Source organism: Manis javanica, chromosome 4, assembly GCF_040802235.1.
Source record: "Manis javanica isolate MJ-LG chromosome 4, MJ_LKY, whole genome shotgun sequence".
Taxonomy (NCBI): domain Eukaryota; kingdom Metazoa; phylum Chordata; class Mammalia; order Pholidota; family Manidae; genus Manis; species Manis javanica.
This window is the reverse complement of record NC_133159.1, coordinates 177,619,524-177,643,608: the sequence shown is the minus strand read 5'-3', so window position 1 is coordinate 177,643,608 and position 24,085 is coordinate 177,619,524. Positions and strand designations below refer to the sequence as shown.

The window sequence follows — 24,085 nt, the reverse complement described above, 5'->3', positions numbered from 1 at the left end:
AGTCTTGAATGTTTCTCTAGTTCCTGGATGGAAGTCTGAGGGAACACCGAGGTAGTTAACAGCTCACCACCAGAGGTCCTACACCCCTTTTAGAAACCACCCTGGTGGGAGTGGGCTTCTGTGGGGCCAGTGTCGTTTGAATATGTCTTCCTTCCTCAAAGTTTTCTCCACATACACATTTTTTTCTCTCTTGAAACAGCAATACTCTTTTCTGAACACGATACCGTGAATACGTTGGCTTCCTTGAAGCTCGGTGCTGCCACCTGCTGGGTTGTTTTCAAGAAGTGTTTAGTTTCTTTACCCTCTAAGACTGAAGAAGAGTGACTGTTACTCGTGTAACAAACCTTCATGGATGGCTTGGTGAGGGCTGGGCACTGGTGTAGACTTAGAGGACTGAGCAGTGAGCAGGATGGGCAGTGCCCTCACTGAGCTGATCTAGCCGTGTAGCCCTGATCGGCTCTTGCTGTGTTTGTTGGTCAATGTCAAAGGGAACATGAGACCATACTGGGTGAAAGAGAAGCCACTTTGTGGGGGCAGGTGCATGGGCCCCTTTTATTTATCATCCTTCTATGTTCTTCTATTTTGAGACCATTTTCCCATGAGTAGAACTAAAATCCCTAGATGAAAAATACAACTTTAAATTGTTTGCAGTCTAGGAGAATTACTGAAAGTATGTCCAATCCCTCCTCTTCTCACTTTATTTCCTATTTTACCTTTTGTTGTCTTTCAGTATCATGTAAGATTTTAAATCTTCCTTTGCTTGAAAAGTTAATGTTAAGTCACACTCCTTGCCTTATCTGAGGTTCTGTTTCCTTTGGGGCAGGGCAGGGCACATAGAGGCGTGTCATGGGTGAGGACATTCTGTTTCACAGATATCTTCAGAATCAGGCTGATGGCTGGCGAGGTGCCTTTGTGGTATCACTGGTAGCACCAGTCCTAATGGAGAGGTCACTGGCGAGCCTTGGATTGTCCTGACTCTCCAGCCAGGGAGTCGTGTTGCCTCTCGGGCTGTGAGGAATGCTGCCAGAATTCCATTTCCTAAGACACTTCCTAGACTGGCAGGTGGCCCCCAGGTCCAGGTAGCGCAGAGCCCTCTGGCCTGTGACCTGCTCCTTTGTGTACACTCTGCCCTCTTCAGGTTTGGAAATGATGTGCAGCACTTCAAGGTGCTCCGAGATGGAGCCGGAAAATATTTCCTCTGGGTGGTGAAGTTCAATTCTTTGAATGAGCTGGTAGATTATCACAGATCTACATCCGTCTCCAGAAACCAGCAGATATTCCTCCGGGACATAGAACAGGTGCCACAGGTAAGCCTCATAAGAGAGATTGGGATCATTTTTAGCAGTTAAGACTAGCTCCTCAAGCAAGCCAGGCACCTTTCCAAAGGATTATTTCTGGGGCTTCTATGCTCATTACTCAAAATGCTACTCCTAATTCACATTAAAGACATGTAGCTTGAAACAAAATGATTTTGTCTTTTTCAAGAGGCAGTGTGTTGCCAATTTACCGCTTATATGCTATCGGATATTCTATCCCTGGAAGCAGTTGTAAGGAAAATCACACTTGTGAGGGAGGAGTCCATGCTTGTACCTACGTCCCCACACCTAAGATCCCAGACATATGTTACAGATGGAACCAGTTTGTTTTACTTAGGCTCTTGACCTTTTCACTCTATAAAACAGTCAAGATTTTATAAGTAATAAAGTGATAGGAATTAAAGAATTTCCAAATTCTGGGGCCGTAAACAAAGCCTCAGCTGCTGTTTCTGAAGTTCATTAACTGTAAAACAGCACTCGGTGCCCGCTGTGTGGTAATACAGCGCGCTGGCCTCCATAGTGAGAGATTCCTGAGTGCTTTCTGAGTGCTGGCAAAGCATGGCACTAGCCTCACCTGAGGAAGAAGCTCAGACTGTGTAGGGATAAGTGGACAGGGGAGAAGTGGAAGGTCATTTCAGGAAATGTGAAGAGGTCGGTGCGCATCTGTTGCCCGCTTGTGACCAGGCCCCCTTACGGGCCTGGCCACGGTGAGAAATGCAGTTGTGTGTGTTTGCCTGCCCCTCTGCAGCAGCCGACGTACGTCCAGGCCCTCTTTGACTTTGACCCCCAGGAGGATGGAGAGCTGGGATTCCGTCGGGGAGACTTTATCCACGTCATGGATAACTCAGACCCCAACTGGTGGAAAGGGGCTTGCCACGGGCAGACCGGCATGTTTCCCCGCAATTACGTCACCCCCGTGAACCGGAATGTCTAAGAATGAAGAAGAGATTATTTAAAGAAAGTGAAAAATTGTAAACATAACAAAAGAATGAAACCCACAAGCTGCCTGTGACAGCAGCAGCCTGTGAGGGAGCTCAGAAGGCCTGGCTGGGTCACTCGGTGATCCTCTTACTTTGGTTGGAACTTTGGGGGGTGGGGAGGGGGCGTTGGATATAAAAATGCCAAAACTTAACTATAAATTAAGAGAAGAATTTTTATTATAAATTTTCACCACTGCTCCTGTTTCTCCTCCTTTGTCCTTTTTTTCATCCTTTCTCTCTTCTGTCCATCAATGCATGACATTTAATGCCACATAGAGTCCTAGCTGATGCCAATAATAAAAGAAACCAAGTGGGCTGGTATTTTCTCTATGCAAAATGTCTGTTTTAGTCAGAATGACTGAAGAACAGCCACTTCTGTGTCCCCAGAGTATTACAAAAGCAGAGGGTAGGGGAGCATGAGGCCTTTGCTATGTAGCTTCTGCCAGAGAGGAGTGCAAGTAGGAATCTGCCTCCCACCCCAACCCCCAGTGGATGTTGTTAAAGCTGGAAATAGTGCGGGGATCAGAGGAAGAAGTGTCGCCCCTCATGGCTTCCTGAGTCAGGCTCAACACCTTTGTCTCTTTTCTGCATTGTTTTCCCTTCCAAGTGGTATTATTGAGCATGTTTTTCATAGTGCCTTTTTCCTTATTTCATGGTTGCTTATGAGTGGTGTTTTTTATTTGTTCTGTTTTAAAATAAGTTAAAGACAGTCCAGAGCTTTTCAGCCAATTTGTCTCCCACTCTGTAAATATTTTTCCCTCACGGGGAGGGGAAACAGGGTGGCGAGGAGGCAAGCAGAAGAGGATGTGGGTGTTCCGCCCGCCCTACAGCCAGAAATCTTTAAGGTTCAGCTTTAATAGGTGTCAGCCCTCTGGAGTTCAAGGGAGCCCGGTGCCCAGGCATCTGGAGTCACTGCACAGGGTACAGAGCGACCAGCTGCCTAGGGAGGAGGAGGGGTTACAGTCCTTCCCACATCTGACCTGCTTTGGCTGGAAGGGTCCCCCGCCTCCTTAACTCTGGAGACCCCCAGACACATATCCCTGGAGCCACCAAGTTTCAAATACAGGAAAGCCCACAGAGCTTAAACTGTCACCTTTGAACTGTATCAGGTTATACTGTATCCCTATGCTGGGGTAGAAAATGAGTTTTCGTTTTTGTTGATCTGAAAATAAGGGGGTATCCGTTCATGGCTTTCACCTTCCATGCCCCCCACCTCTCCTGCCCCAGTGAGCGGCTTTCAAGCAGCAGCCGGGTGCTCGTGTCTCCATGGACAGGGACTGTTCATAGTTAATACCACCCTACCCCTTGAAAAGGAAATGTCTCTGAATCAGGAGGTGGAAGGCATAGGAAGGCTGAGTGCATTGCGGAGCTCTTGTCGGACGCCTGTTAGCTTCTTGTCTCTCACAGTGATGTGCTTTTGAACTTTCCACCCAGTCTCCCTCCCACAACAAAAATGGGGCCACCTGGGAACTGGTGACAGCCGTCAGGCCCTGAAGTGGTCGGTTGGGGTCCCCCTGGACTCTGGTTATGGAGGTGGGCCTGGAGCACCCAGAGGCGCGTGTGGCACCGTGCTTCTGGACAGGCCGTTCCGCCCCTCCTCGCTCCCTCGCTGAGAGCTAGCTGCTCCTTTCCTCGCTGGTGATGAAAGGAATCTGGCATTCTACCCCTGGACCATTTGATTGTTTTATTTTGGAATTGGTGTATATCATGAAGCCTTGCTGAACTAAGTTTTGTGTGTATATATTTAAAATGTTTAAATAAAGACCTATGTACTTAATCCTTTAACTGCAGATAGCATTTGGTAGGTAGTGATTAACTGTGAATAATAAACATACAATGAATTCTCCATTCTGTATCTTTTCTTTTTTTCTCCTCACCTTACTTAAAAACTTAACAAGTATCAGGTGTTAGGTCAGGGAGTCAGAACTCGTGTGTCCTGTTTTCTGGCTCACCCGGCCCCTGGGGGAGCGTGTGGATCGTGCTGGGTCCCTGAAGTACTGATGCTCACTACTCATATGTTCTTAAGTATGTATGAGTTATACCTGGTACTACGCAGCTGCTCTTCAGAATCGCTGGGGAGCTTGTTTGCAGTGCAGATCCCCAAATCTCACCCTCAGATACTCCCAAGATTGTGGTTGAGGGCCCGGACAGTGCCTGTTGTTTGACAGAAACCATACACCAGACTTGGGAGACTCTGGTCTGGGTCCAGAGTTTTGTTGGCTGGCTCTCATCCCCTCCCTTCTGCCCTGTCTCCCCTCCCTAACCCTCTTCCCTGCCCCATTAAGTACGGACCGGATAGAATGATGTGTAGAAGCAGCCTCCATGTGCTGGGGAACTGAAGCATGCTCGTGTGGGCTCAGGCCGCTTCTAGGGTGAGACTAGGCCTAACCTCATACAGCGGTTGTAGGAGGCCAAATAGGAGTGGTTTAGAGCACAACTGAGCAGCAGAACTAAACCAGAGGGATTTCCACTTGCATTCCTGGCACAGTTCTTAAGTGGAGCTCCACATACCACGTCATTTGTGGCTACTCTGCCTGGATGTGGGTTTCAGTTCTCCCTTCCTCTGCAGCGACCATGTGTGATGAGGAACTTGGCCCAGCACTGTCCCGCTGGGTGCTGCTGATCTCAGGGCACCTATGCTGGCTACTCAGAAGCTGCGCAGACGTTTCCAGAATGGAGCAACTTACCAGTGAGTGTCAACCTCACTGAGGCTTTTTGTTCCTTGAGTCTGGCCTCAGAAAAACTACAGAAGTGATGGGGAAATTCCTGCTTTTGGGAAGTTAGATCACAGATTTCTTGGTGATTGTATCTCACTCCAGCCATGAATCTGTAATTCCTGGAGAGCTGTCTGGATGGAAGTGTCTTTGGGACACCAGCCCAGGATAGCTCAGCCACATTTAATGACAGGTAGTGAGGGGCTGCGGCTCGTTCCACCTGCCTCGCTCCTCAGGGTGGCCCTGCAGCAGCTGGAGCCTGGGCATTTGTTCACACAATTGCGGAGGGGACAGTGGTGACACCACCCACGAAGTGCTACAGGGTTGCATGTGGAAGGAGAAGGGCAAGGGGCACAGTGGTCGCCTGTCTTTGACTTGTCCCTTTGACCTGCTCACTGTAGGTGACCTTCATATCGGAACTTCTTGCTCTACCAGAGGGCCTGGAAAACTAGGAAAAGTGAAAGTGGGGTTGTATTTGGGCACTAGGAAGTATTTCACTCCTGATGCTGTCTTAACATGTGATACAAAGTCCCCAGATCTGAGCCCTACTTTATGCCAAAGGAAAGATTGTACACACTCTTGAGTGTGTGCGCATTTGGGGACTTCTTAAGCTTAGCCCTCAGTCTATAGGCCCCTCACTCCAGCCGGAGTCCTCAAGTGAACGAGTAAAGTGCTCACTCCAAGATGGCTAGCATAAAACCCCAAGTTACCTCCATTTCTTAGGTTATTCATCCCTCTTACGGAAGCAAGAGTACAGTCCTGTGTACCAACAGCACTGGTACATGACACGAGGGGATATTGGTGTTGATGGTTCCACTTCGCTGCTCAAAGCATTCCAAACACTACTCTGAAACAGTTTAAAAGGTATCCTGTCTTCCATCCAAGAAGGGTTATTGAGACAGTCTGCCAAGACTTGCTTCTGGCATGTCTAAGGAACAGCACAGGGCCTAGTCTCCATCGAGGAGTCGTCAGTATTACTCCGTCCCCTTGTCAGATGTGTCTAGGATGAGGGTCAGGAGAGCCCAGTCACGGCAGCGCCCCTGAGCAACAGGGCCTCCCCAGCTCCACCTGAAGCAGCTGTGTCTTGAGTACAGCACGCTTGAGGCCCAGACCTGAACCTTGCTAGCAAGTCAGAGGGCACAGAATGCTCCTTTATCTGTTGCTCCCTCTCAGGCTTGTTGAACTCCCCTTGGTGTGATAGCCATTCTGGTATGCATGTTGTTTTCTGACTCCGGAACTGCAGGCACCTCTTGCTTGATAGAGGCGGTGGAGAAGCCGGTTATATCCTCCTCCCCCAGGCCATCCGCTACCCTTTCCACTCCTGCACTGCAGGCATCACTGCTTTGAGTCATCCTGAAACTGGAAATGACCTCCTTCAGGCTGCTCCTGCACCTGATGGCAAGGCGTTCTTCAGTTCTGTTGCTGTGCAGGCTGATAGGAGAGAATCAGAAAGTGTAGACAACACAGTTGGGGCTGCAGGTAGGACCTCAACCAGGGCTTGGGGGAGGTTGCTTTGAATAGGACACATAGGCCCACCGCGTGGTAGGCTGTTCACGGAGGAGCTCTGTGGAGTGGGGATGAGCAGTGTCTGCAGGCTGGCTGCCCAAAGGCCTGGGTGGCCTGCAGTGAGACCAGAGCCCGGGTGGGGGTGGGGACACAGGCTGAACCATCTCCCTGCTGACGTGCAAGTTCGTATAGATGAGTGGCGTGGAGAAAGCTGAGCTTTAGGAAGACGTGAATCGCAGTGGTGCACAGAACAAATGACAACAGCCAGGAAGAGGCTGCTATGGGCATGGTAGTGGAAGACATGAGGGGCTGTGGCACTGCCCAGCCAGATTCTTTTTCCTCACCAGTCAGCTGGACTGGGGGACAGCCTCCTTGTGGTTCCACGTGGCCGTGCAGTGGAGTCCTGGAATGTGAGTGACAGGCACCACTTCTGGCCCAGCTGACCTGTGCCGCCCTTGCCTTGTCTGCCGGATGCAGGAGAGCCGGGAGGACTACTGGCATTCACCTGCTTCACTTGACGTGAGTGAGAAATGAAGCATTGACTTACCGTGGATCAGGGGCTCTTCGTTTCAGATGTTACCCTCCCCCCAATCCAGGGCCACACTGGGGAACAGTGAGGAAGGGAGAAACTTGAAAGGCCTAGCTGAAAATGTTAAGTTTGGGAGGAGGAAACGGAACTGCCCATCATGTCCTAAATATAAGGAAGCAGCGGTGACAGCAAACTCAAAGCTGTCACAAGACAGACACGCGCACAGCCCTCTGCAGAGCTGGCAGTACCCTGGGGCCCAGCTCCACTCTGGCCTGCTGCTCCCGAGGCTGACAGCCAGCCATTACTCTCTGATGATCTGTCCCTCCCTCAATCTTGTGTCCTTGTCCACTCACTGGGCAGGTTGAGGTCATCATGTGGTTCATTCAGGCCTCTGCTCAAATGTGAGTCCTCACTCAGAGAATCCCTCCAGAGATGCATTCCCCTCCCCTCCGGCACTTTCTGTGTATTGCTGAGCTGTTTTTCCTCATAGCCCTCAGAGTGCAGCCCGTCTTTCTGCCCATTTCCCCACCAGACTGTAAGCTCTTCAAGGCAGGGACCTGGCCACTGTTGCATCCCTCACACCTACAAGAGAGCCTGAAACACCCTGGGTGTCCATGATACTATCTGACTTATGTCCCAGGCATTGCTATCAATGAGGCTCATGGCACCAGCATTCCCAACCTGACGGTCAGTGGGGAGAGCAGCCAAATTATGCCTCAGCAGGTGGAATGGCATAATTAAAGGGAGAGTAGGGGTTTGGGGGACATTCAGAAGCAGCTCCCACCTTTCCAGAGGCCAGGGAAGACCAGACGGCTCTGCATAAACAGAGCTCAAGGCTCAATGGGATGGTAGCTCTGTGGCGGTGAAGGAATGTATTCCGGGCAAGGTGCTGGGCAGGACCACCTTCAAGTTCCAGAAAGAGCTGCGTGTAGAGAGGGAGACCAGGGCCCAAGGAAAAGCTGGCGCAGGGGCAGAGGCCAGATGAGGCTGGGCCGTGTAAGCCATAGGAAGGGGCTGGAAGTGAGGAGCCCTAGGGGCTTGGACTGGGAATTTGTTTAAAGGATAGCCTCATTGAGATACAATTCATTTGTCACACAAGTCACCCATTTAAAGCATACCATTCAGTGGTGTTGAGTGTTATTTGTGAAATTATGCAATCAATTTCAGAACATTTCTGTCGCCCCCCAGAAAACCCATGTATTCATTATCAGTCACTTCCCATTTTAACCCCAGTCCCTTTTGGGCCCCTGGCAACCATCAGTCTACTTTCTAACTCTTTGTATTTGCCTTTCTGGACATACCATTTACATGGGACCATACTGTGGCCTTTTGTGTCTGGCTTGCGCCCAGCATAATATCTGCAGTGGTGGCAAGTGTCAGTATTTCATTCGTTGTCGTGGCTGGACACTATTCCATTTGAATACACCACATTTTGTTAATAACCACTGTAAAGTGGCAGGCATTTGGGTTGCGTCCACTCTTTGACTATTACAAGCATTCATGTGCAAGGTTTTATGAGAACATACCCTGAGGATTTGAAGCATAGTAGTAGACACGGTCCCTTCTGGCCAGAGCAGTGGAGAAAGGGGGCAGCCTAAGAGACTGTTGCAGTTGGCAACAGGGAGCAAAAAGAAGCTGGTTGATTTGAGCCATATTTAGGAGGACAGGTTGGGAGGTAAAGGAAAAGGAGGGTGTTTTGTGCCGTCTCAGCCTATCAATAACTGATGTGGCTGGACCAGCCCTGTTTGGTTCTTAACTGTGATTGCAAGATGCCCTTCCCCAGCAACCATCAGAAACTTAGAATAAATAAAGGTTTATTACTTATCAAACCTGGAAATTATACAGCACACCTGGGCCACACCACAAGGTGGCAGGTAGAGAGAGAGAGCAGATCTGGGGCTTCCCTTTTTATTGGGGTTGAGGGTGCGGGCCTAGGGTTTTGTGGGCTCAATCTTTATTGGTGAATTTAAACCATAAGAGCAGGAAGTGAAAGTGCAGGAAGAAAAAAAACACGTGGCCCACATGATGAGTTATCAAAATCAACCAAGATCTCTAAAACAGAGGCTGGGGAGGGGTGGGGGTAGGACTGGCTCTTTATCTGGTCCTGTGGCAATGTGTTTATTCCAGAGAGAGCCAAGATAGCTGTCACTGAACTGGACACCTCTTTGAAGTAAAGGGCTGGGGAATCAGAGCTTAAATCAGGCACTTGCATTACAAAAAAGAGAAAACCCAGCTCTCAGGGCTTATACTGTGGAAGGTGGCCATGACTCTTAGGGTCCTTGTTTGAGCAATGTGAAGGCCAGTGGTTGCTGTTGACCGACAGGGAGCCCTTAGGGAAGGGGAGAAAGGGGTTGGGGAGAAAGGTTGGCCAGGTGGAATTCGAGGTGTCTGGGCAAATGTCTGGGAGCAGCAGAATGTGTCCACCTGTAACTCAGGAGACTGATGAGCAGGGAACCCAGGATCGGGGCTTGTGGGCGGGGAGATGGCCCTGAAGCCATGGCCTTACATGAGACCCCACCACACACTCTGCACTCTTTGAGGGAAGAGCGCAGAATTTGGGGCCAAGTGCTGAGGAAGGCTTGCCCAGTGCTGGAGCAGCTTTGTGTCCAGGGATGTTCCTGCAAGAAACCACTCCCCGAGGCCATCCTTGTCCAGGCCCCTGTTCCTCCACCCTGCCTCTTGCCCCAGCTGATCCAGATTGTTCCTATCCAGCCCTGTCACACACTCCCTATTCTGTTGAGAAACATTTCCCAACTACCAGGTGTTGAGAAGACAACATGCAGACTCCTGACCCTCAGGAGTGGCATAATGTAGGAGAAAGAGTGTGGCACGAGAGAGATTGGCACAGAGACCCAGGGCTTTATTCCAGGCTTTGTGACCTCAGGGCCCTTAACCTCTGATCCCTTGTTCACCTGTTTAAAAAACAGGCCAATGTCGCCAGGTTGGCCTGAGGATCCAACATGATAGTATATGTAGGTGTTCAACAAACTGTCAAATGTAGTGGGTCCTGTACTGATAATGATCTTGGCGTTCAAGGCCTTTTGCAGTCTGTTCCAATTCTCCAACTCTTGACCCCCAAAGTCCCTTCTGAGCACACCTGGCTTTAGGCAGCGTCCACTGTTCTCTCTGATCCGAGGCCCTGGCCCCTCTTGTCTTGCCTCCACCAAGCCATGCCCTGCTTCATAACTAGTGGTGGTCCATCTTGTCTGCAGCCAGGAGAGCAAGGGTTAGGATCCCAAACTCAGGGGGCCCTGGACAGGTTGCCTTGGATGTTTTGGGAATAACCAGGTAGGTAAAAAGTTAACCTTTCTCAGCTTCAGATCAAGAAACTTATGTTGATAAACTACCCTAAGATTGCCCAGGATGATGGGGGTGAATCAAGCCTGGCTCCCGCACCTGGTTGTTCATTCTGAGTCCAGCCCACTCCTGGTCAGCCGTGTGCCCATCCACTATTCCTGTTCTTATTGTGGGCACAGAATTCATCCATATTTTCATTTTTATGTTGAAATCTTTTATCTATTTAAAGGCTACCCTGGAGACTAGGGTGAAGTTAGACCCACCTCTCTTTTTTCAGGATGGCTACCTGGTTGTCCAGCTAATATTTAGTAAAAGGTCCATTATCAGCTTTCATACTTGAAAGGATGCATTTTATCCAGTGGGTTTCCTTGTGGAGGGTTCCTGTTGACAGGTTTTCTGTTCTGTCTGTCTGTCCGTCCATCTGTGGGCCCTTGCTAGGCATGCTGGGCTTGTTCCTGAGGCTTAACAGCTGGTCTGGGTGTCAGATTGGCCATTCCTCCCACATTCCTCCTCTTCTCAGGTTCTCTTGGCTTTTCTTGTTTATGTTTTCAGTGTAAACTTTAGAATCAGCTTGTCTGGGTCCAGAAGAAAAACCTCGGGGTGTTTTTATTTGGATCATTAAATTTATAAACTACCTCCAGAAGAACTGACATCTTTACGATGCTGATCTTTCTATCCACGAACACAGCATGTCTTTCCAGTCCACATCCTTCGGAAACGTTTCAAGGTTTTCCTCATGGAGATTTTGCATGTTTCTTGTCTTATCCCAGATATTTTATCTGTTTTGTTGACATTTAAAATCAGACCTACTCTTCCATCCTATCATCTAACTCGTGGTTTTGTATATGGGAAGGTATTGATTTCTCTATACACATTTTTATCTCTCATCCCTACTCAGTTATCAGACTGTTTGAAGTAGTTTGGCATTTGATCTCATATGGACAAAACTGTGTGTAAACCTCATGTTTAAACCCCATGACTAGGCAAGCTCTGAGCAGATTCCAGCACTGCTTCTAGGCCTCCCCGCACTGGAACCAGGCTCACAAAATTCACTTAGCAAATGACTGAGGCCGAGAAATGGAGGGGCTGTCTTGAGATGAGACACTTGATTATTCCTGTAATGAAATCTGTTTAAATCTGTTCAAAAATCTTATTTGAACAAAACTGAAAACATTTTGTTCTGAGTCAGGGATATAAGTCCTTTAACAAACACTTTCTGACCATGAAGTTGCTCTTTGAAATGCTTTGTAGCCTGAGAAAAGTAACCTGGAGGGAGAAATTACTTTTTTCAGAACTTAAAAATGTCACACCAGAATGGCTATTATTTTTTTTAAGAGGCAAAAATAAGGATGTGGAAAAGAAAATAGTATGGAGGATCCTCAAAAAATTAAAAATAGAACTACCATATAGTCCAGCAATCCCACTTCTGGGTATTTATCCAAAATAACTGAAATTAGGATCTGAAAGAGATATGTGAACTCCCATGTTTACTGAAGAATTACTCATAGTAGCCAAGATACGGAAAAATCTAAGTGTCTCTCAGTAGATGAATGGATAAGGAAAATGTAGCACATACACAATGGAATACTATTCAGCCTTTAAAAAGGAAGGGAATTCTGCAATATGCAGAGAGATGAATAAGAAAATTACCAAATACCAACCTTCAGGGAGTTCAAGGCATGTGCAGGACCCTGAGCAATGATCTATCCCAGGATTGGTGGAAGCAAGGGGCTGCTGAGGGGGACCACAGTCCTAATTAGATGGGGTCAGGAAAGTCTTCAGAGAGATGCTGAGGGGAAAAGAAGGGAGCATTATGTATGTACAAGATCATGCCATCAAAAAAATAGCAAATAAGCCTTGATTATGATGTGGAGACACTGAAACCCTTACACATTGCTGGTATGAATGCAAAATTGCTTTGGAAAGCAGTTTGGTGAGTCCTCAAAGAGCTAAATATAGAATTACCATGTATTCCTAGGCATATACCTGAAATAACTGAAAATAGGGATTCAAACAGATAACTCATATGCCAATGTTTGCTGCAGCATTATTCACAATGGCCAAATGCTGGAAACCACCTTTGTCCATGAAGAGAGAAATACATAAACCGAATGTAGTAAATACATGCAAAATGAATATTATTCAGCTATATAAAGAATGATGCTCCAATATCAATGCTACAATGTGGATGAACCATGAAAGCATTATGGTAAGTGAAATAAACCAGACACAAAAGGACAAATGTTATATGGTTCCACTTACACGAATATCTAGAAGAGGTAAGCCCACAGAGATGGAATGTAGAGCAGAGGTTACCAGAGGCCAGGAGGAGGAGAGAATGGGGAGTCATTGCTTAGAGGGCACAGAGTTTCTATTTAGAGTGATGAAAAAGTTTCAGAAATAGGGGTATGTGGTTGCACAACATTGGAATTAATGCCACTGAATTGTATACTTATAAATGGTTGGAATGGCAAATTTTATATAGTTGACCCTTGAACAACACAGGTTTGAACCACACAGGTCAACTTATATGTGAATTTTTTTTCAAAATATAGACATCAAAAAGAATAAAATACCTAGGAATAAACCTAACCAAGAAAGTGAAAGACCTATACCCTGAAAACTACAAGACACTCTTAAGAGAAATTAAAGAGAACACTAATAAATGGAAATTGATCCCATGCTCTTTGCTAGGGAGAATTAGTATTGTCAAAACAGCCATCCTGCCTAAAGCAATCTACAGATTCAATGCAATCCCTATCAAAATACAGACGGCATTCTTCAACGACTTGGAACAAATAGTTCTAAAACTCATATGGAACCACAAAAGACCCCAAATAGCCAAAGCAATCCTGAGAAAGAAGAATGAAACAGGGGATCTTACTCCCCAACTTCAAACTACTACAAAGCCACAGTAATCAAGACAATTTGGTACTGGCACAAGAACAGACCCACAGACCAGTGGAACAGAACAGAGAGTCCAGATATTAACCAAAGAATGTATGGTCAATTAATATATGATAAAGGAACCATGGATATACAATGGGGAAATAACAGCCTCTTCAACAGCTGATGTTGGCAAAACTGGACAGCTACATGTAAGAGAATAAAACTGGATTACTGTCCAATTCCATACACAAAAAGAAACTTGAAATGGATCAAAACCTGATTGTAAGTCATGAAACCATAAAGACTTAGAAGAAAATATAGGCAAAACTCTCTTGAATATAGATTGAGGGGCAGGTGGCATGGGCGGTGTTGGTGCATGGAGGGGCCACTCCTGCTTGCGCAGCCTGTGCTTCGGTCGGGGACCCACAAGGCCACTGTGTCCTGCGCTCAGAACAATGGGACTCAGTGCACGAAGCGGCTGGGCAGTGCTGATTCTGGGGGTGCTGCTGGTGCTGGCACTGCTGAAGGCCACCGAGGTCAGTAGGGACCTTGAGGGATCTGCCAACACAAAGAACCCTGTGCTTCTAGCAAACTCCAGTGCTAAGCCAACAGGGACTACCAGCCACACAACTGGATCTTCCAATAACATTGTGAAACCATCAACAACTCCAGTTTCTTTAGTCTCAAAGAATGTGACAGTCACCCTTGACACCCAGAGCAAAACCATCTACAACTCCAGTTTCCTCGGTCTTAAAGAATGTGACAGTCACTACCTTGAAATCCACAGCAACATCTAAAATGACAACACCAGGAGTCTCAACAAATACAACTTTCATCACCTCAAAGTCTACACCCAAGATAACAAGTGCTTCACAAAACACGTCCAGGTAACCACAACCCACAATAGTTCAGTGACATCTATTTCTTCATCAGTAACAATCACAGCTACTATTAATTCTAAAGAAAATAAAGGATCGGAGTTTGACTCTGGCAGCTCTGTTGGTGGTATTGTATTAACACTGGGAGTTCTATCTGTTCTTCACACTGGATGCAAAATGTATTATTCAAGAGGAGGTATTCGGTATAGAGCCATTGATGGACATGATGCCATCATTCAAGGAAACCCCAGGACCAGTGGAGAGCGTGACTGATGCGGCCCTGTCAGTTAACTGGCTGATTATTTAAAACAATATTCTGTTCTTGAAAATAATATAAACAGGCAATGCATATAATATACAACGCATTATATAAATATGTAAAGATCTGTGATGATTACTAAAGGTAAAAAAGGTTTGGTTTGGGTTTCTTAATGAATATCCAGAGCATAGTTACTGGAAGAGTTATATTCACTCTAAGGAAATATGTAGTATGACAAGTTTTGTCCCATTTTTTTTGTGGCATTAGTCAGGGCTAGTGATTGGGAGACCTCATCACTGAAGGGCGCACTGTCATGTGGGCATCCACATAAGGAGTTTCTCAGTGCATTTAGGAGTTTTGAGTACCTTTGTTGTGCAAAGAACTAATGCTGTTCAGAGTCGGATATACCCTAATTACTAGTGCCACACAAGAGAAATTATACAAGTAAATCAGCCTTAAGCATCAATATTTTATGTTTTCAAGCTGAGTACTTGGTTTAGGATTCCCCTAGTCCCCCCAAATCAAAGCCAGAAACAATACCTGGGCTTAGTCTTGTTAGCCTGTATTTTTTATTAAGTTCTTTTGAGCTTTCAATAGCAGTTGATATAACTTTTTTCTTCTGTGATTTCAGTGAATTGTGATGTTTAACATGACAAAGACATAGTTGTTATTAGTACTAAAAAGTTAGGTTATTTGCTACTGGGAGAATATTGTCACCACTGGAAATTGCTTTATTTCATATTCAGCTACTTGGTATTCATATTCATGAATATGGTATTTCATATTCATATACTTGGTAAATATTTTTAAGAGATGTAGAGCTGCTTTCAAGATCTACAAATGTTTAGTGCAAACACGTCTAACTTAAACTCTTAGATGATTTCCAGAACATTTAGAACTATACTTGGAACTGTAGGTTAATGTAGTTTGTCAAACCAGGGATTGTCGGTTCCCCTCAGGCTACTAAACCTACAGGATGAAAATGCTGCATTTTCACACACTGCTGATTTTACTCAAGGATTGGAGAAACACAATTTTTATACTAAAATACCGGTGTTTTTGGAATAAATTCACATGAAGTTTTCAAACAGGAATTCTTTAGACAGAAACTTTCTGCATCTTTATTTGGTTTTTCTTCAGACCACTCTCCACTTATTGAAGAGACATTATGTTAACAGATGGAAAAATCACAGTATTGTAGGGACACCAATATTAGCCAAATTATTTTGGACTGTGTTCTGTTTTACAGTTTATTTTTACAGCACTCAAAACGCAGGGTCAGGTTTTGACAAAAGTATTTAGTCCTACGAAGTCACACCAATTTTTGACAATCCAAGAGCCAAGATGTCCTAACAAATATGTACCTATGTTTCATAGGAATTAATGTAACTTGTAATCAGCTTTTGATTTTCAGAGGATGCCATAGGTCAGGAATATTATATAAAAAGATTTCTACTTACTCTGCATTATGGCCAGTTAAAGTGACGAATGTGAATAAGAATTATCCAAAATATGGTTGTAAAGTGTAATGTGACACATGTAGTGTGCAGGAACTATGAACCACATGTGTTTACATTAATTTGAAAAGAGAGGTGGGCCAGTAGCTGAGTTGTATGTTGCTAAATTAGCCCTATTTGCTGTCCTTTCACAAAACGTACTTAAGGTATGTTTTATAGTGACCAGGGCCTTCTAACTTTCACTTGTTTTGTCTCCTGCATTCTTGACATTTCAGTATTTCAAGTGCTGAAAGTACAGGCCTGAAATTTTCTTGAATATTTGTTTGTTAGCACTTTGAAGAAGTAAAACCACTTCTTAAGTACTGAATCTGATTATATGCCTTTAAGGTCGCCTGTGCTTTGGGTTTGAAATACTTTAGTTATGTCTTTTCTTTGTATATAAGTTGTATAATTTGTTACTTTCAAGTAGGAGTACTTTGATGCAATTTTTTTGGTTATCTACAAAAGTTGAGGGAAATGATGATGCCAACCAGTATTTCCCAAGCATAAATTCATATCCTTAATTATACTTACTTAAGCAAATGTTCAATTTTGTTCTCATTCCTTAAAAATATATTTACTTGAAGATAAAAGCAATTATCCAGATCTACATCTAAATATCAGGCAGAATCCAGTCTATGATTTTAAAATTTCTTTGGTTAATCCATAAGATGAATAATTCAGATATACTGACAGTATAATCTTGTATTTTTTCAGAAAAAAAATGTAAAGCAAATTCCTGTTACCTTTCTTTTTACTATAATGACCATCTTTTGGTGTATTTCATTGTTACTGAGATCTATTTTTAGAATAAAATTTTGTTCTCAAAAAAAAAACTCTTGAATATAAACATGAGCAACTTCTTCATGAACATATCTCCTTGGGCAAGGGAAACAAAAGCAAAAATGAACAAGTGGGACTATATCAAACTAAAAAGCTTCTGTACAGCAAAGGACACCATGGTATAGTGGGTGCACTACATCATGTGGGGCTCTGCTGATGGACATCTAAGCTCTTTCCCATTTTAGCTGCAATAATCATTCTCATACAGATCTTTTAGTAAATGTGTTTTCATTTCTCTTTGGTGAATTCCACCTAGACTTGGAATTATGGGGTCAGAGGTGCATAGATGTTTAACTTAATAAGAAACTGCCTGACCTTTTCCCTCGTGTTTCTACCATGAGAATTCCAGGTGCCCCAGAGCTTCGCTCAGAGAATTCGTTTCGTGTGATCAGTCTTTTCAGTTTTGTCCCTTCTGGTGATTCTCGTCGTGCTTTTAATCTGCACTTCCTTTTGACTAATGCTGTTGAGCACTTTTTTTGCTTGCTTGTTGCTCATTTGTACCTTTCTTTGTGAAATGTGTGTTCAAATCTCTTGCTTAACTTGTTTACTGAGTTGTTCATCTTTTTATCGTCAACTTCACATGCCAATTTGAGGTTCCCAGAAGTAGTCATTCCTGAGTCTGATGGGGCCGGAACTCGTGGAGGAAGGAGACGTGGTCTGTGATTGACGTGGGGCACACCAGCCCTTCCTCGGTGATAGAGCTGTAGCTACTCTCACCCTCTGTGCATTTGGTGGCGAGTAAAGAACGGCCTCCCACAGACACAGCCTTGAGGGGAACACCTTCTGAGGGAAGCTCAGAAGCGGCTGATGGGTGAGGTATTGTCACCCACAAAGATGCATGATCTGGTCAGAGAGAACCGAATGCTGAAGGCCAGAAAGCTGGAAGCCTCAAGCGAACTTTGGAACCTTTCTCTTTGAGCTGACAGTGACACTCCCTATAGCTTCTTGACATTTGCCTCTGCTGAGAACAGCAACTGAAGAAAGTTGAAATGCATAAGAAATCAGCTCTTGAAAGTTACTGGACAGTGAATCCTCTTTCTTTCTTTTTTCTTCTTGGTTTGTTCACTGGTGTTTGAGTCATTTGCTGAGTGAATGTGAAAGAAGAGAAAAAGGAACTGGGTCAGAAGTGTCTCTATCTTTGGCCACTGCCGCCTACCAGAACTTCCTCCAGAACCCTCCAACAGTTGGTTTTTCATGATTTTCTCAACCTTAGAGCCCTAAAGTTTAAAAAAGTAAATAAGCAAATAAAAAGGATGGAAACTTACATCCATGCAGAAACCTACACATAGATATTCATAGAAGCTTTGTTCATAATTGCTAAAACATGGAAGCAGCCAACATGTCCTCCAGTAGGTGGATAGGTAAACAAACTGTGTGGTACATCCAGACAATGGACTGTTATTTAGGGCTAAAGTGAAATGAGCTACCAAGCATGAAGCAATGTGGAGGAATCTTAGATACATAGTACTAAGTGCAAGAAAGCTCCAAGATGGAGGGAATTTTGATTTGTTTATTGCTGTATCCCAACATCTGAAACAATGTCTGGCTATGCAGACCCTCAATATTTGATGGGGAAGAAAATGATGGGAAATAGAGGCCCTTCATCTCATCCTGGGACACAGGAAATTAGAAACAAAGGCAGCCTCGGAGGATCAGCTGCGATGTGTATCCCCAGTTCCGTGTCTCTCCAAATGTAGTCCACTAACCAAAATGCTTGTTCCCAGGCCGTGTGCCAGACCTGTTTGATCAGGATGCATTTCCCTTTGGGGGGAGTAATCTGCATTTTTTAACAAGCACCCCAAATGATTCTTGTATCGGCTGAAGTTGAGAGCCCTTGGGATGCTAAGTAAAAATGCATAATTTTTAGACCCGTGGAGGTACAGAGGCAGGCTTGGATACCCTGTCATCCAACCCCTTAATATCTATAAATGGAAAAACTGTAGCCCAGAGAAAGGAGCACTTCGCCAAAGGGCCACAGCAAACCACCTCCTGGCTCTCAGGCTTCTTCGGCTGGCATGGCTGAGCAGCCCGCTCAAGCAGTAAGAGACTCTCTCACCTCTGATCAAAAAGATCATTGGCTTAGGCAGCTGATAAATACCGACTCTATTTGGTCAAGGCCAACGAGGTATTTACTTCCTCTGAGGAGGCAGGAGGCAGGGGAAGTCCAAATGATTTTAGTAGGTCTGTTGAGGGTAAATGGTGATGAGGTCACAGAAGGATTCACTTCCCCAAGTTGACGGGAACCTTTTTTTCAGTTTCTCATTTCACATGATATGATTTACTTAGTGTATTTAACTTCAAATGAAATGACCAGATTTCAAATATGCAAAAACTAGAACCACGATATAAGCCCAGGAATACCTGCCACTAATCTCATTTCAGCTTGGCTATGAAGTTGACATCTGATGTTGAGGGACGTGGGCACATCGCCTGGCTTGTCTGGGCCCTCCCTGGCCATGAGTCTTCCCAATTTTCATCGTCTATGGTTCCCTGAATCTAACTCACTCTATGATTAGCCTATGGGCAAAAGTCCTGCTGGCTTATCTGTTAAATGGCCCCTGGGAGACAGACTGATGCTAAAATGTGGGCTTGTTCTAGTCCAGGGGAACCAAGTAGACCCAAAGATCTCCGTGGCTGAAGAGAGAATCTGGAGAGAGGTAACGGTCAGTCCACAAAACTGATGAAAATGGAGCTATACTCCAGAAGCTATGGTTTTATGGGAAAATAAGGTAATCTCTGAGCAAGGAGGCGGAGGTGAATGAGGACAAAGGTAGCCCTGAAGGGCACGGTACAGGACACTTTCAAGAAGGACAGGGAATTTCTGTTCCAGGTTCTGCCTCTATGGGCCCCATTAACATATCCTTTCCCCATGTGGACAATGCTTACCAGCACTTGTGTTGAGTGAAAAAAAGAGGAAGTCAAAATTTTGTGTACATATGAACTCACTTTCAACAAAGGTGCACAAAACGGGGAGGGCTGTGCAACACAGAGAAGAGAAGTAGTGATTTTATAGCATCTTACTATGCTGATGTACAGTGACTGTGAAGGGGTATGTAGGGGGAACTTGGTGAAGGGGGGAGCCTAGTAAACATAATGTTGTTCATGTAATTGTAGATTAATGGTACCAAAATTTTAAAAAAAGTGCACAAGGCAATTCAGTGGAAAAAATAGACTTTCAACAAAGTGTTCCAGATGCTGGAACAATAATAAGAAAAAAAAGAACTTCAAACCGTATCACACTATACACAGAAGTCAACCCCCAAAATGGATTAGAGACCTATATGCAAAACCTAAAACTATAACATTTCTATTGGAAAACATAGGAGAAAATTTTATCGTCTTTGACTAGGCGAGGAATTCTTAGGTATGATACCAAAAGCATGAACCATAGAAGGAAAAAAAGTCAGTTAATAGGACTTCATTAAAATTAAGAACTTTTTCTCTTTGAAAAACACAAGTGAAGAGACCAGCCACATATATAGTAAGGAGCTTATATCCAGAAAATAAGAAGAACCTTAAAAACACAACAATAAACAAAATAATCCAATTAAAAATGGCCAACAGATACCTCATCAAAAAGATATGGTCATAGCAAGTAAGCACATGAAAAGATACTCAATATTAGTCATTAAGGAAATACAAATTAAAACCACAATGAGATACCACTACATAGCTTTGAAAATGGCTAAATTTATAAAGAACAACCTTACCAAGGATGGGGAAGAACTAATTCTGTCATATTGCTGGTGGGAAAGTAAAATAGTACATCCATTTTGGAAAACAGGTTGGCAGTATAGTTAACTATACACTGACTGTATGATTCAGACGTTCAACTCCTAGGTCGGTACCCTAGAGAAATTGACACTGATGTCCATACAGAGTTCTATACACGAATGTTTATAGCAGCTTTATGTGTAGTGGCCAAACAGTGGAAGCTAAATGTTCATCAGCAGGTGAATGGATAAATTGTATAACCATATAATGGAATATGACTCAGTAATAAAAAGGAGTCAACAACGCACACAACATGGACAAATCTCAAGATAATTATGCTGCAGAAAAGAAGCCAGACAAAAAGAACATCACGTATGATTCCATTTGTACAAACTTCTATAAGACCCTAGAGAAAATCATTCTAAAATTCATATGGATCCACAAAAGACCCCGAATAGCCAAAGCAATCCTGAGAAAGAAGAATAAAATGGGGGATTATGCTCCCCAACTTCAAGCTCTACTACAAAGCCACAGTAATCAGACCCATAGACCAATGGAACAGAGTAGAGAACCCTGATATAAACCCAACCATATACGGTCAATTAATATATGATAAAGGAACCATGGACATACAATGGGGAAATTACAGCCTCTTCAGCAGCTGGTGATGGCAAAACTGGACAGCTACATGCAAGAGAATGAAACTGGATTATTGTTTAACCCCATACACAAAAGTAAACTCAAAATGTATCAAAGACCTGAATGTAAGTCATGAAACCGTAAAACTCTTAGAAGACAACATAGGCAAAAATCTCCTGAATATAAGCAGGAGCAACTTCTTCCTGAACGCATCTTGAACAAAGGAAACAAAAGCAAAAATGAACTCATGGGACTACATCAAACTAAAAAGTTTCTGTACGGAAAAGGACACCATCAACAGAACAAAAAGGCATCCTACACTATGGGAGAATATATTTGTAAATGACATATCTGACAACGGTTTAACATCCAAAATACATAAAGAACTTACACACCTTAACACCCAAAAAGCAAATAACCCGATTAACAAATGGGGAGAGGTTATGAAGAGACAGTTCTCCAAAGAAGAAATTCAGATGGCCAACAGGCACATGAAAAGATGCTCCACATCACTAATCATCACGGAAATGCAAATTAAAACCACAATGAGATATCACCTCACACCAGTGAGGATGGCCAGCATCAAAAAGACTAAGAACAACAAATGCTGGCGAGGATGCGGAGAAAGGGGAACCCTCCTACCCTGCTGGTGGGAATGTAAGCTAGTTCAACCATTATGGAAAGCAATATGGAGGTTCCTGCAAAAACTAAAAATAGAAATACCATTTGACCCGGAAATCTCACTCTTTGGAATTTACCCAAAGAATACAACGTCTCAGATTCAAAAAGACATGTACACCCCTATGTTTATTGCAGCACTTTTTACAATAGCCAAGATATGGAAGCAACCTGTGTCCATCAGTAGATGAATGGATAAAGAAGATGTGGTACATAAATACAATGGAATACTATTCAGCCATAAGAAAGAAACAAATCCTACCTTTGGCAACAACATGGATGGAGCTGGAGGACATTATGCTCAGTGAAATAAGCCAGGCGGAGAAAGACAAGTGCCAAAATAATTTCCCTCATTTGTGGAGTATAACAACGAAGCAAAACTGAAGGAACAAAATGGCAGCAGACTCAGAGACTCCAAGAAGGAACTAGTGGTTACCAAAGGGGAGGGGTGTGGGAGGGCGGGTGGGGAGGGAGGGAGAAGGGGATTGAGGGGTATTATGTTTAGTACACATCGTGTGGGGGATCTCGGGGAAAACAGTGTAGCACAGAGAAGGGACATAGTGGATCTGTGGCATCTTACTACACTGATGGACAGTGACTGCATTGGGGTATGGGTGGGGACTTGATAATATGGGTAAATGTAGTGACCACATTGTTTTTTCATGTGAAACCTTCTTAAGAGTGTATATCAATAATACCTTAATAAAAAATTCTGTAAGATCCAAACTAATCTGTAATGACAGAAAGCAGATCAGAGATTGCTTGGGGAGGGGAAGGAAAAGAAAGGGCAAGAGGTAAGGATAGCAAAGAAGCAGGAGAAATCTCTTGGGTTATGGATATATGTTGACTATCTTGTGCAATGTACAGCACATGTCAAATTATAATACTGTTTACTCTGAATACATGTAAACTGTATATATGTCAATTATATTCAATAAAGTGTTTTAAAAAATTGCAATGAGCCTAGAACATCTTGTCATACTAGAAAACAAGGAAACATCATTTTTCTAAAGGACTCAGGTGCCAACTTGAATAGGCAGGCACCCACCGGCCAAAGACAGGAAAATAAAAGCATCAAGTAATATAAAAACTAGTGGATTGAAAGAGAACAAATGTGTTTAAATCCATGTTCTCATAATGATAGATTTAAAATGTGTTCATAATGATGATAAGAACTTCATTGATCAATTGGAAGATACTAGGGAACTGATTAATTACTTTGAAAACTGCTACAGGTAAAGTTAGGCAGTTACCCTGACTTTCTTATATGAAGTGTACCTCATGTAATCAATTAGTCAATTAAAGGACATTCCTCTTATGGGTATTACAACTAATAGATGCTGATGGTATTACCATTGACCAACCCTAATCAATGCAATGATCATCAATGGCTGCAAACATCACAAAATGAGAGACAAGCAGGCATTATGATTCTCCTCGTACACAATACCACCACATAAGTAGTCTTGTCAAAGAAAAAAAAATCAAACCTGATCTGATCAGATCTTTTAGCTCTACCTACCAAGATGCAGAGAACAAAGAAGGCAAAAGGCAGTTGTTAAAACAATGCCATGTGAAATCCAAAAGGCAGTTGTTAAAACAATGCCATGTGAAATCCAGACTGGGGCAAACTACAGGACAAACTATCTGGTTTCTTCGGAAACCGAGAAAGAAAAGAAATGAAAAGGACATTAAAGAGATTGCAAGCGAAAAAGAGAGAAAGAGGGAAACCATAGAATTAAGGAGATTTAAGAGATTTTTTAACCAGTTGCAATGTGTAGTCTGGATCTCAATTCAAACTGTTGTTTAAAAAATGACATTTACAGGCCAATAAGGGAAACGTAACCATTTGACGTTTGATGATATTAGGAAATAGTACTGTTGATTTTTTTTGGGGGGGGGAGGTGATAGTTTGGGAATATGTTTTAAAAAGGGAATGCTTGCCTTTCGAAGATGCATTCTGAAATGCTTACTGGTGAAATCATATGATGTATGGTATTTAATGTTCAGGAGAGGGCGACATAGGTGCAGGTATAGAGAGTTGGTTAATTGTTGAAGTTGAGTAATGACTGGTATGGTGGTCATTAGACTAGTCTCTCTACTTTTGTGTATGTATGAAATATTTTTAAATTGTGCAATAAATGTTTTAAAATTGTGCGTCAAAATGAATGCACTAATGTGAAAAATGCAATGAAAAAATCGGGAAGAAATTTTTCATGCAGGATGCTGACGCTTCTTGCCTGAGAACGGTAGGATGAGTCATCTCCCCTTTCATCTCTACATCTGCTGTCTGTATATTTTTATATTATTGTTAAAATGAGAAATTATGCATAGTAAGTCCTACAGG

The 24,085-nt window shown here is 43.7% G+C and overlaps 2 protein-coding genes across 3 annotated transcripts in view; both read left to right on the top strand.

The window, feature by feature from the left end:
* Positions 1-4,142, top strand: part of GRB2 (growth factor receptor bound protein 2) — a 62,687-nt gene extending 58,545 nt beyond the window's left edge. For both annotated transcript variants that reach the window (XM_036997197.2, XM_036997198.2), the window contains 2 exons: positions 1,139-1,307; positions 2,065-4,142. In XM_036997197.2, coding sequence (XP_036853092.1) covers positions 1,139-1,307; positions 2,065-2,250 — 355 coding nt within the window. In that variant the 3' untranslated portion in view covers positions 2,251-4,142. The remainder of the gene's footprint in view (positions 1-1,138; positions 1,308-2,064) is intronic.
* A 34-nt stretch (positions 4,143-4,176) lies between these two features.
* On the top strand, positions 4,177-22,176 carry LOC118968111 (porimin-like). Its single transcript, XM_073235910.1, is given in 1 exon segment — positions 4,177-22,176. A coding segment is annotated over 1 exon segment (792 nt). The 5' UTR covers positions 4,177-13,590; the 3' UTR covers positions 14,383-22,176.
* The last annotated feature ends 1,909 nt before the right edge of the window (positions 22,177-24,085 follow it).